The 13,887-nt window shown below is 42.5% G+C and overlaps 1 protein-coding gene across 1 annotated transcript in view; it reads right to left on the minus strand.

Annotated features, from left to right (window-relative positions):
- LOC310797145 (uncharacterized protein) overlaps positions 1-12,208 on the minus strand; it is an 89,229-nt gene extending 77,021 nt beyond the window's left edge. Inside the window, exons 1-2 of the mRNA XM_083659455.1 lie at positions 12,148-12,208; positions 1,283-1,367 (exon numbers count right to left, since the gene is read on the minus strand). Of these exons, the coding sequence (XP_083515581.1) occupies positions 1,283-1,352 (70 nt within the window). The 5' untranslated portion in view covers positions 1,353-1,367; positions 12,148-12,208. The remainder of the gene's footprint in view (positions 1-1,282; positions 1,368-12,147) is intronic.
- Positions 12,209-13,887: the final 1,679 nt, after the last annotated feature.

Below are 13,887 nucleotides of genomic sequence, written 5' to 3' on the forward strand. Positions count from 1 at the left end.
TTCCCACAGCCATACGTTCCCACAGCCCTATGTTCCCACATCCGTATTTTCCCACAGCCCTATGTTCCCATCTATTTCTATTCCCATCTATTTTAAATAGATGTTAAATAGGCAGTGGATTTACATGAATTTACAGTCGGAGTTAAATAAGAGTTTACATTGAATGTACATGAAATTTACAGGCTAAGTTAAATAGGCATTAATGTGCAGGGAATTTACATGAATTTACAGTCCCAGTTAGACAGGCATTAAATTAGATACAGTATGAGTTCAATATTTTTTTTGGGGGGGTTCAGTTGAATTTAGGAGGAGGTAGTGAGTTTGTGTGTGTGTGTGGGGGGGGGGGGGGGCGTTGTTGGTGAGGTCCTTGGCGGAAGGGGTTTCCGGGCCTAGTTGGTGAGGCTGATGGCGGTTGGGAAGAAGCTGGTCTTGTGGCGGGTGGTTCTGGTCTTGGCAGACCTCAGTCTCTTGCCGTGGGGGAGTGTCTTAAAGAGTTTGTGGCCAGGGTGGTGGGAGGGGTCAGCCATGAGCTTGCGAGACCGCTTCAGTGTCCTGGCTGCATGCAGGTCCTGGAGGGATGGCAGGTTGCATCTGACTCCAAGTCTAGGTTGCACAAGATCTACCCCTCTGTCTCACCACTATGTGATAGGTGTCAGGTGTTGAGGGTATACTATCCCATGCTTTTTGGTTTTGCCCTTCGCTATCTGGATTCTGGGCCAAAATATTTGATACTGTAAGGCCTCTAAAATAACTTGTCAGTCGGAGGCAGAACTCGCCATCTTCGGCTGCTCAGAATCCTCTCTGCTCCTCCCTAATGCTGTGCAACAGTCTCTGATGCAGGGGATGACTGTCGCCAAGAGACTCATTCTGAAGGAGTGGAAGTCCCCCTCTCCACCTTCTTTTCAGCTGTGGCTGACGGACATGGTCTCGGTTATACGTTCCTGAGGACGAATTCGCTTAGGAAATTCTCAATCATTTGGGACCAGTTTCTGGCCTACTTAGACGAGGTTAGGAGCGGCAGGTGATTTGCCCGGCTGACTTTTTATGGAGCCCTTCCGTGGGATCCCACACACTCTGACAAGCACACAAGCAGTTGATGCGGCTGCTTAGTGGCAACATTGGAATGTATGTTTTAGTTTTTTGTCTGAGCCTGTTTGTTCCCTATGTTCTGAAAATTGTAAAAAAAAAAAAAAAGCTTGAAAACGGTGTATTTATTTCCCAGGTGAATTCAATACGCTTCCATACAGTTTATAACCTTTATGTCAAATCAATCCAAACTCACGGGACTTTCGGCTCTCTGCAGCCAGCAGGCAGGCCCACATCAACCAAGTCAGAATGACAGGAGGCGACATCCTCTTCTCTGGAACCTAAATAGCAGACAGTATATCACAGTATATATTACAGTATATCACAGTATATATTACAGTATATCACAGTATATTTAAGCAATATCACATGAGAGGGAGTGCGGTTGTTGGCTAATATTGGCACTGCTGTGATTCGGTCGTAGGCACGAGGCCGCAGGCCGAGTGCCGAAGATAATCACAGCAGTGCCAATATTAGACAACAACAGCACGACCTCGAGTGTGATATTGCTTTTATACAACAGTTCTATTAAACAAAGCTGATTAAAAAAATGACAAAAAGCTGAGAAAATATATGATTTCTGTATTTATTCCTCCGCCAACAAAAATAGTCCCCTCAGCTTTCTGCTTTACTGAAAATGTAGCCTAATCAGCCTAATTAACTGCAGGCTGTCTACTTTACTACTGTCTACTCTACAGCTGTGAAGCGTTTTGTTGATTAGGGCAGCTGTGAAGCGGAGTGATCTACACACAGTGAAGCGCCAGTGCATTATCATGAAATAACGACACTCGTAGGATCCCTCTTGTCCAATCAAATTGCTCGTCCGGAACTACCTGTTGTATAAATTACAGTATATCACAGTATATGTAAGGGATAATGTATTGTGAGCCGGTGATTACTGGTGAAATAATGACCGACAGGTGAATGATTGAGCCCGACGCGCAGCGGAGGGCTTAATCATTCACCTGAAGGTCATTATTTCCAGTAATCACCGGCTCACTATACATTATCCCGCTTAGAACATGGCCTACAACTAAATTATTTCAGTAATCTGACAAAAATAATTATTCAAATAGATTTTTTAATAGCGTTTTCAACGACAAAGCGGTTTCATTCGTAATTGGCACACAAGACACCACAGCTGCAACTGGTTGGCCTAATTAGTAGTGTCTGCAGACAAAATGCTCTTATCAACTGATTAATCCAGGTGTGGCAGAGCAGCGGTCGGTTGTCGAGAAATAATGACCGGTGAATCTTGTTGATTGACCAATCAGAATCGAGTATTCAAGAGAGCCGTGTTCTAAATTACATTATAAAACGGCTCTCTCAAATCAAGCAATCTGATTGGTTCACAGCCATTGTATAAATCCCGTAACCCACACCAATAACCCATGGCCATGGGTTATGAGTTGCCATGGCAACTCTCTTACTAAAAGGCTTTGGTTACCTCAAATGACAATGTAGAAAAAACAAATGGCGGAGACAGCTGTCAGATCCTTGTGAATCGATCTTCGCTTATAACTTTACTAATACTTCGCAGAAAATTATGTTTTGTACAAGAATAGACGCGGGCTAATGTCTTCTTTGCAAAAAAAAGGCTGTTAACCCCGCATTTAACCCCGCATTTAACCCCGTAACGTTAGTTGGTGTCGGGCTTTGCAGAAAGCTCTCAGCTTCTCAGCAAGCGCTGAGAATGCAGCGCTGCGCTCGAGCTGCGTGTCGGGCTTTCCAGAAAGCTCTCAGCTTCTCAGCAAGCGCCAGGATTGGCCAATGTCAACTTCAGTCTCCAGAACGATCCAATCAAATCACCCGCACGTTCTTGCGGTCCCGCCTTACAGTAGTGTTTCAACTGACTCTACCAGAATGCCATGCCAGTCGGACTTATAGTATTATTATTATTATTATATTATCATACTTGGAAACCGTTTTATAAAAGCAATATAGCACTCGAGCTACGTGTGTTGTGGCATATATCCCGCTGCTCAGCAGTTATCCCACTCGGCCTGCGGCCTCGTGGGATAACAGCTGATCAGCGGGATATATTTGCCACAACACACTGGCTCTCATGCTATATTGCTTAAGTATATCACAGTATATATTACAGTATATATATCACAGTATAAATTACAGTATATCACAGTATATATTACAGTATATCACAGTATATATTACAGTATATCACAGTATATATTACAGTATATCACTGTATATATTACAGTATGTCACAGTATATTTTACAGTATATCACAGTATATATTACAGTATATCACAGTATGTATTACAGTATGTCACAGTATATATTACAGTATATCACAGTATATATTACAGTATATCACAGTATATATTACAGTATATCACAGTATATATTACAGTATATCACAGTATATATTACAGTATATCACAGTATATATTACAGTATATCACAGTATATATTACAGTATATCACTGTATATATTACAGTATATATCACTGTATATATTACAGTATATCACAGTATATATTACAGTATATCACAGTATATATTACAGTATATATCACTGTATATATTACAGTATATCACAATATATATTACAGTATGTCACAGTATATATTACAGTATGTCACAGTATATATTACAGTATATCACAGTATATATTACAGTATATCACAGTATATATTACAGTATATCACAGTATATATTACAGTATATATATCACAATATATATTACAGTATATCACAGTATATATTACAGTATGTCACAGTATATATTACAGTATATCACAGTATATATTACAGTATATCACAGTATAAATTACAGTATATCACAGTATATATTACAGTATATCACAGTATATATTACAGTATATCACAGTATATATTACAGTATATCACAGTATATATTACAGTATATCACTGTATATATTACAGTATATCACAGTATATATCACTGTATATATTACAGTATATCACAGTATAAATTACAGTATATCACAGTATATATTACAGTATATCACAGTATATATTACAGTATATATATCACAGTATATATTACAGTATATATATCACAGTATATATTACAGTATATCACAGTATATATTACAGTATATCACTGTATATATTACAGTATATCACAGTATATATTACAGTATATATCACTGTATATATTACAGTATATCATAGTATATATTACAGTATATCACTGTATATATTACAGTATATATTACAGTATATATATCACAGTATATATTACAGTATATCACAGTATATATTACAGTATATCACTGTATATATTACAGTATATCACAGTATATATTACAGTATATATCACTGTATATATTACAGTATATCACAGTATATATTACAGTATATCACTGTATATATTACAGTATATCACAGTATATATTACAGTATATATCACTGTATATATTACAGTATATCACAGTATATCACAGTATAAATTACAGTATATCACAGTATATATTACAGTATATCACAGTATATATTACAGTATATATATCACAGTATATATTACAGTATATATATCACAGTATATATTACAGTATATCACAGTATATATTACAGTATATCACTGTATATATTACAGTATATCACAGTATATATTACAGTATATATCACTGTATATATTACAGTATATCACAGTATAAATTACAGTATATCACAGTATATATTACAGTATATCACAGTATATATTACAGTATATATATCACAGTATATATTACAGTATATCACAGTATATATTACAGTATATCACTGTATATATTACAGTATATCACAGTATATATTACAGTATATATCACTGTATATATTACAGTATATCATAGTATATATTACAGTATATCACTAGTGCTGCACGATTTGGGGAAAAGGTGCGATTAGCGATTAGGGTGGACAATATTGCGATTGCGATTGTGATTGCGATATAATAAACAAGAGTTTTTTTTTTACCTTTATTTATACAGGGGGAGTCTCACTGAGAGCAATGCTCTCTTTTTCAGGAGTGCCCTGTTCACATTCACACACACATTCATACCTGGAAGCTGACCAGTACAACCACAGTCTGATCTGCTGGCCACTGATCAGCTCCACTGGAGCAGTTGGGGTTAAGGCCTTGCTGAAGGGCACCTCAGTGGTGGTAATGAGGGAGGGGCAAGCGCTGCCTTTTCACTTTCCCCACCCAGATTTATCCTGCCGGTCCCGGGGATTGAAGCTCGCTTCTCTAACCGTTGGGCCACCACTGCCACTAGGTATCTAGGGATGTGCCGGCATGAGTTTTTGACGGTATGATAACCTTGGACAAAAATACCACGGTTTCACATATCACAGACTAAAATACATGAAATATGTTACAATTTAAAATATATTAAAACTAAAAAAATAAAACAATTTGAAATTAAATTATCTTTACAAAAAAATAAAACATTTTGAGACATTTGCCTGTCCCAAACATGTAAAAAAGAAACACCAGTCAAATAGAAACTGCACTGTGTTACAGCACATAGAAGATGGCTCAGCAAAGTTGCAAAGTTAGTTACATGTCTGTCCAGCAATACTAATGAATGATACACCCCGTTTATTTATTTTGTAGCGACAGATGGCCTTAAACGCCACACTCACGTGACGCTTCTTGAGAGAGAGAGGTGAGAACGTGCATCTGCAGACTTTTAACGAGGGGACCATGAAGGCGTCATGTGACAGGCTAGTTAGCTAGCCTGGAGGTGATGCTGCCAGTGCTGGCAGCTGCGACAGTGTTTTGCTATCAACCTTGTTAATCTCGTTATATTCTTCATCACAGCGGGTCATCCCCACTGTGTACTTAATCGCGCACTAGTTCTGCATAAGCACCTGCAGCTCTCTCCTTATTTTACTGACGTTCTCACTGATCACACGGCTGTTTACATGCGTTTCTGAACGAACGGCTAGCTAGTTATTAGCATAGCTTGCTGTTAGCGATCATGGATGTTCTCTCTCGCCCTCTCTGTAGATAATATGTACCTTGCTGCACATAACATTACTTATTTGCGGGAGTGCATGGGAGAAGTCTCCCGCTAGTATTGATGCCCAGTGTGATGGCTGAGAAACGTGTGTTTGCTGCGTCGCGTGTAACGTTAGTTTAAAGGAGGCTCTCACACACAGTGTGTGTGTGTGTGTGTGTGACACTCAAAAAGACGTGAAAAAAAAAAAAAAATCGCACACTTTTGCGGTTATGCAATCGCACGTGCTGACATCGCGATTGCGATTGCGATTCGATTAATCGTGCAGCACTATATATCACAGTATATATTACAGTATATCACAGTATATATTACAGTATATCATATATTACAGTATATCACAGTATATATTACAGTATATCACAGTATATATTACAGTATATTATATTACAGAAATGGAGGAAACATGTGAAGTATTTAAAAGTTGAAGGATTAGAAGGATTAGAAGCCATCTCTTCAGGACCTGCACACTACCATTATGCTGAAGCGGTCTTGGAAAATTATGGCTGACTCCTCCCACCCGGGACATAAACTGTTTGAGGCCCTCCCCCTTGGCAGGAGAGGTCTGGCGGTAGGCCAGAACCTCTCGTCACAAGGACAGCTTCTTCATAGGTTACTTTAAAATACTGCACTTTAAATGTGTGTGATTGTTGTCTATATAGCTTTGTCTTCTCCTATTGATGTGACCGCTGTAATGCATACTTGCACTAAGTAATCTGATTACTTACTGTGGGTATTAAAGTGAATCTTAAAGTGAAACTGTTGGCGTTTGGAGGACCTGACCTGTTTGACCTGTACCCAGGAGAGGACATAGACACAACGGACTCAGCTGTGAGTAGAGAGTGGTCAACAGGATATCGCCATGTGCCGGTGAGTCTCAACATATGACCTAATAGTGTTGTGTGTCTCATGGGACGCTAACGAAGTGGAGTACAAGTGAACTTCCGGACTGTCTGAAGGATATAAAACACTTTGCGAACAATGGCCGGACTTACGTCTACTTGCGCGCAAAGAAGAGAACAGTACATCTACTTGCGTCAACAAGAACTACACCCACAGCTACACCCATCTTCACAGTAATCACAGTATATCAAATGTATCCACAATATATAATATATATCCTTTCTTCTTCTTATATCTCTCTATTTTTCTATCTTTTACATTTAGATGGCCAAACTCCCCTGAGGACACTCTTCTGTCCGTCACTCTCTAGCACACACACTCTCTCTCTCTCTCTCTCTCTCTCTCTCTCTTTTTTTCTTCACATTCTCATATCACAAATCTCATATTGGTCCATATCATTTATGTTGATTATGTTTGTTATTCATGTCAAAGTGATATGTATAATCAAGTCATAGTTATATGCAGATGTGCATGTGATGGAGTTATTTTTCACATTTAGCTTTGAACTGATGGGCACATGGCCAGAATCAGCATATGTACTACGTCATGCACGTATCCTGATTCTGGTGATGATGAAGTCAGTATTATGTTTTTGGTATATGTGATGTCATTTCAGAGATATTGACTAAATCAACAAAGAGTGAAGACATCACTTGTTGATATGCTGAAGGAGTGTTGGGCGTCAAATGAGGTGACTTCAAAAATGTTTTGAATTATTGTGGCTTCAGAGTTCAGAGGGGTCTGAAGACCGAATGCAATATTGGAAAATTGATGAGGGTTTTGGTTTAGGACCTATATAAGAGGACCACGTAGGTATTAGTCATTTATCAACACATGTCATGTGTAGTTAGATGTAGTTTTAGTATAGGTACATAGACATAGGAATATACACAAATATATATACATACATATATACACATACTTACTCTATACACTCTATATATACTCAAACACTATACATCCTGATAATCATACATCTTTAAACAAGCCGAGCCTGCCTCGATGACATAACAAGGGCTGGTGAACACAGGAAATGAGGTTTGCTGAGTTCACCTCTGGTCTTTGCTAGCTGAGGTTGAAGTATACCATGGGGGACAGATGAATTAGAAAGGAACAGGATGTGCAGTTGTAATAAAATAAAATAACAACAATTTGAATTGGAAAAGCAAGGTTGATGGTGGGAGCTGTTGGTCAGTTATAGGCAATCATCGGGCTGAAGAGTGTGATGGTTGACCCCTATAGAACATTCCGGGGAGTAGGTCAGACTGAAGAGTGTGATGGTTGACTCCTATGGAACACTAATCCTAAACCTAACAGCCTGAAGCCAGAAAAACAACAACAACGACAAAACAATGGTGCATTGGCCGGAAAGTAGCTGTAACTGTTCCCTGAGTTAGCTGTCCTCCTATCATGGGGATCGAACCAAGGACGCTTCATAGAGGTTTGTTTCAAAACACCCACCCACACACACACACACACACACACACACACACACACACACACACACACACACACACACACACACACACACACACACACACACACACACACACACACACACACACACACACACACACACACACACACACACACTAGACACACACAGGTGGTGTGCCATTATACCAGTATATAGGAATATATGTTATAACAGGGTGGTCTAAATCTGAATATTTAATCAAAGACATCCTTATATATGTTTATTATTTTGACTTTATTTTTATTTTTTTATTTTTATTTCTGTTTAAGTTTTGTAGTCTAAACCAAGGATTAAAAAGAGAGGTTAAGGGAGGCATTGGAAAAGAGGGGCCCATGTATTTTTGTTTTCATATCCTAGTATGTCATACATATTTGGGTATAGTAATGTAAGGTTCATGTTAATTTGAAGGAACAATTGCAATGCTTAAAGAACAATTGATCAGAAAAATATGTCTATAAGGGGGAGTGGATGAGGTTATAGAGATATTTCTCTGAAAAGATTGTGGTTTACTTTTATTTTCTACATTTCATCATGAAAAGAGTGTGGTTTTATTTTTTAAATTTCAAAATTTCATAATTTCATTTTTTGGTAGGTTATGTTATTATTTTGTCTTAAATGTAGCATATATTTTAAGGTCATGTATTCCAATATATAACTGTCATTTTTGTGCCATGAAAAGGAACTGCGGGGTCACTGTTTGATGCCTGTGTGCGCAAAAGATCTACGGCACAGGTTTGACCTTTGAAGGTCAAAAAGAGAGGATATGTGGTGGAATTTTGCCAGGCGCACAGGCCGTGAACAGTGAAATGGTTTCTCTCAAGGAAGTTGTGAGCAGGTCTTATCTCGGGAAGCAGAGGGCCGCCTCAGAGCAACAGGGTGGTCCCTGTGACTTCCTGACTGAGACTTGCGTGCTAGGAGGCCTATATAAGGGTTGTGTACTTACAATAAAGTAGACCAATTATCTATTCCAGGACTGTGTGACTGTCTCTTTCTTAGAGGGTTTCTGAGGGTATCTGAGGGTTTTTCTTAGACTCGGGTTTTAACTTCCACAAAACAATAGAGAGAAACAGGCTGGACAGGCCAGAGGCTAATCGCAAAACTGAACGTGTACGGGTGTGTCTCCACCTCATAGTGAAAAATGCATCAAGTTGAATCAGCTCAGTATAAACTCACTGTTAGGAGCACAGAAGCACTGAAGCAGGTTGTCCATATAGGAACACTGTTAGCACCACAGAAGCACTGAAGCAGGTTGTCCCTATAGGAACACTGTTAGGAGCACAGAAGCACTGAAGCAGGTTGTCCCTATAGGAACACTGTTAGCACCACAGAAGCACTGGAGCAGGTTGTCCCTATAGGAACACTGTTAGCACCACAGAAGCACTGAAGCAGGTTGTCCCTATAGGAACACTGTTAGGAGCACAGAAGCACTGAAGCAGGTTGTCCCTATAGGAACACTGTTAGGAGCACAGAAGCACTGAAGCAGGTTGTCCCTATAGGAACACTGTTAGCACCACAGAAGCACTGAAGCAGGTTGTCCCTATAGGAACACTGTTAGCACCACAGAAGCACTGAAGCAGGTTGTCCCTATAGGAACACTGTTAGCACCACAGAAGCACTGAAGCAGGTTGTCCCTATAGGAACACTGTTAGGAGCACAGAAGCACTGAAGCAGGTTGTCCCTATAGGAACACTGTTAGGAGCACAGAAGCACTGAAGCAGGTTGTCCCTATAGGAACACTGTTAGCACCACAGAAGCACTGAAGCAGGTTGTCCTTATAGGAACACTGTTAGCACCACAGAAGCACTGAAGCAGGTTGTCCCTATAGGAACACTGTTAGCACCACAGAAGCACTGAAGCAGGTTGTCCCTATAGGAACACTGTTAGCACCACAGAAGCACTGAAGCAGGTTGTCCTTATAGGAACACTGTTAGCACCACAGAAGCACTGAAGCAGGTTGTCCCTATAGGAACACTGTTAGCACCACAGAAGCACTGAAGCAGGTTGTCCCTATAGGAACAGGCCTGTTATAAATATGGAGTGATTTGTCATTCAGCAGCAGTAAATGATCTTGGACAAAGATGAGCTTGAGACACAAAAGGTGTCATCAGGATTCAAATCTGAATCTTGTAGATCTGTTGTGATCAAGTCACAGAGACATTCTGCCTTCATCTGGAGAGGAAACGCTGACATTAAACAAGTCTAATCTAGTCTGTCACCAAACCGGTCTAACAGAAACCAGCTCTGAGGCAGAGAAACCACAGGCACATGAAAACAACGTCATTCATGTTCAACTAGTGTGAACAAGCTTATTTTAAACTGTGCTGTTTTTGTTAAGAAATGGTCACAAAAGCCTCCTGTTAGCATTGCTAGCCTCCTGTTAGCATCACTGGCTAGGGAGAGAGGGAGGGAGAGACAGACAGAGAGAGAGAGGGGGAAGTGTGAGGGAGGGAGGGAGAGACAGACAGACAGAGAGAGAGGGGGGAAGAGGGAGGGAGGGAGGGAGAGACCGACAGAGAGAGAGAGAGAGAGGGGGGGAAGCGTGAGGGAGGGAGGGAGAGACCGACAGAGAGAGAGAGAGAGAGGGGGGGGGAGCGTGAGGGAGGGAGGGAGAGAGAGACCGACAGAGAGAGAGAGAGGGGAAGCGTGAGGGAAGGAGGGAGGGAGGGAGAGAGAGAGAGGGGGGGGGGGAGCGTGAGGGAGGGAGGGAGAGACAGACAGAGAGAGAGAGGGGGGGGGGGGTGAGGGAGGGAGGGAGAGACAGACAGAGAGAGAGAGAGAGAGGGGAAGCGTGAGGGAGGGAGGGAGGGAGGGAGAGACAGAGAGAGAGTGTGAGGGACTGAGGGAGGGAGAGAGAGACAGACAGACAGAGAGAGAGAGAGATTTCCTTATTGTTGTACTGTTAATATGTGTATTTGCTTTGGCAATAAGCACTGTCTTTTCATGCCAATAAAGCAATTTGAAATTTGAAAATTTGAATTTGAGAGAGGGCAGCAGAGAGAGAGAGGAAGTGTGTGGACTGGTTTTATCCAGAGCAATTTAGAGAGAGAGTGGCATCAGTGGAGGACCAAAATGCGTGACTCATTAGCCAATGAACAGCCAGGAAGGGGTCTCACGCTACTTTAGAATGCTAAAATAAAGCTGATAATGTAGGCTACAATTTAATTAAAAAAAAAAAAAAAAAACTTTCAAAGTACAACACAAACTGTCCATTTTGCTGCAACTCGACAGGGCTGCTTAATCCAGATTGAACCTTACTTCCTGGAACTCTTGAGAGTACAAAACTGGTCAGTTGGAGTTAATGGAGATGTCGCGACTCTTCTATATACATGACTCTGGTTTTATCCAGGAAATATCAATATCTCTGTTCCAGTTACTGGCTGCTAGTGAGAGTCAAAGGGAACTGAAAACTTTCCCATCAAACCTGGAGGCAGAAAGCATTCACAACTAATTACTACTTTTTACTTTTAGCAGATTTGCATTTGAACATGAACACACAACATGTTGGAAAACACTTAGAAGAGAGTTGAGTTTTGAAGTTATCACACAGCCACACCCTTAACAGCTCAGTCACAGACTCGTTCTTTTTCTAGTCTAAATATGCTAACAGCAGCCACAACAGAGATCTGCTGATAGAGTCAAGAAAGTAAAATAGACTGGAAACTGCCTCGAAAGTACTGATGGTACAATACCTTTAGCTGGAGTAGACTGGAGTGGAGACGATCGGCTGAGACACACGACAGAAAGTTATGGTGAGGGAGGAAGAGCGAGAGAGAGAGGAGAGGGAGAGAGAGGGAGGAAGAGAGGAGAGGGGTGGACCTAATAGATCCATGGGGACGGTTCTGGGAAAACCACGCCCTGTGCCCGCCTACGCAGCAGGCAAGCGGCGGGATTGGCCAGGAGCAAGTCTTTTGTCTTCTTTTGACAGCTGGAATCTCCCACACCACAAACACTGCAGGGCACGCAGCCCAGCGATTTCATGAACCAACTGAATTGCTCTTGATAGCAGACATTGAAATGAATTATGGTCACCTTCCTTAGTGTAATATATTAATGCTAATGAAAACGTAACACACAAGTACGGTGGCGTATTGCCTTCACTTGAAAAAAAAACATTTGCCCTGTTTTTCTGAATTAATGATACATTTTAACACAAAAAAACATTTTCAGCTCTGTTTTTCTGAATTAACGAGATCTCGTTAATTCAGAAAAACAGCTAAAAATGTGATCCCCCTCTCCCCTCTCCCCTCTCCCCTCCTCTCCTCTCCCCCTCTCCCCTCCTTTTCTCCCCCTCTCTCCTCTCCCCCTCTCCTCTCCTCTCCTCTCCCATCCTCCCCCTCTCCTCTTCTCTCCCCCTCTCCTCTCCTCTCCTCTCCCATCCTCCCCCTCTCCCCTCCTCTTCTCTCCCCCTCTCCTCTCCTCCTCTCCTCTCCTCCCCTCTCCTCTCCCCCCTCCTCTTCTCTCCCCCTCTGCTCTCCTCTCCCCCTCTGCTCTCCTCTCCTCTCCCCCTCTCCTCTCCCCCCTCCTCTCCTCTTCTCCCCTCCCCCCTCCTCCCCTCTCCTCTCCACTCTCTCCTCTCCTCTTCTCCCCCTCTCCTCCCCTCTCCCCCCTCCTCTCCTCTTCTCCTCTCCCCCTCTCCCCCCCTCCTCTCCTCCTCTCCCCTCCTCCTCTCCCCCTCTCCTCTCCCCCTCTGCTCTCCTCTCCTCTCTCCTCTCCTCTCCCCCTCTGCTCTCCTCTCCTCCTCTCTCCCCTCCTCTCCCCCTCCCCTCCTCTCCTCTCCCCCTCTGCTCTCCTCTCCTCCTCTCTCCCCTCCTCTCCCCCTCTGCTCTCCTCTCCTCTCCCCCTCTGCTCTCCTCTCTCCCCTCCTCTCCCCCTCCCCTCCTCTCCTCTCCTCTCCCCCTCTGCTCTCCTCTCCTCCTCTCTCCCCTCCTCTCCCCCTCCCCTCCTCTCCTCTCCCCCTCTGCTCTCCTCTCCTCTCCCCTCCTCTCCTCTCCTCCTCTCTCCCCCTCCCCTCCTCTCCTCCTCTCCTCTCCTCTCCCCCTCTGCTCTCCTCTCCTCCTCTCTCCCCTCCTCTCCCCCTCCCCTCCTCTCCTCTCCCCCTCTGCTCTCCTCTCTCCCCTCCTCTCCCCCTCTTCTCTCCTCTGGTTCCCCCCACCCACCCCGGTCAGCAGTCGCCTTTTATACACGGTCCCAAACAGCACAGGACAACGCGATTGGCTAGCTCAGATTTGAACAGATCTGAGCCAGCCAATCGCGTTATCCTGTGATGACGTAATGTCCTGTGCCCCATGACCGGATGGACCATATATGGACTTCCTCCCCCCGAATGGCTCGTGCTATCATAGCTGCTGACTGTTACTGCACTATCTCTTTGCAATACCAACCCCGTGCAATCCATAAAGGTACATGGACGTTACTCTGCAGAAACTACA

This window comes from Poromitra crassiceps, assembly GCF_964638095.1.
Source record: "Poromitra crassiceps genome assembly, chromosome: 23".
Taxonomy (NCBI): Eukaryota; Metazoa; Chordata; class Actinopteri; order Beryciformes; family Melamphaidae; genus Poromitra; species Poromitra crassiceps.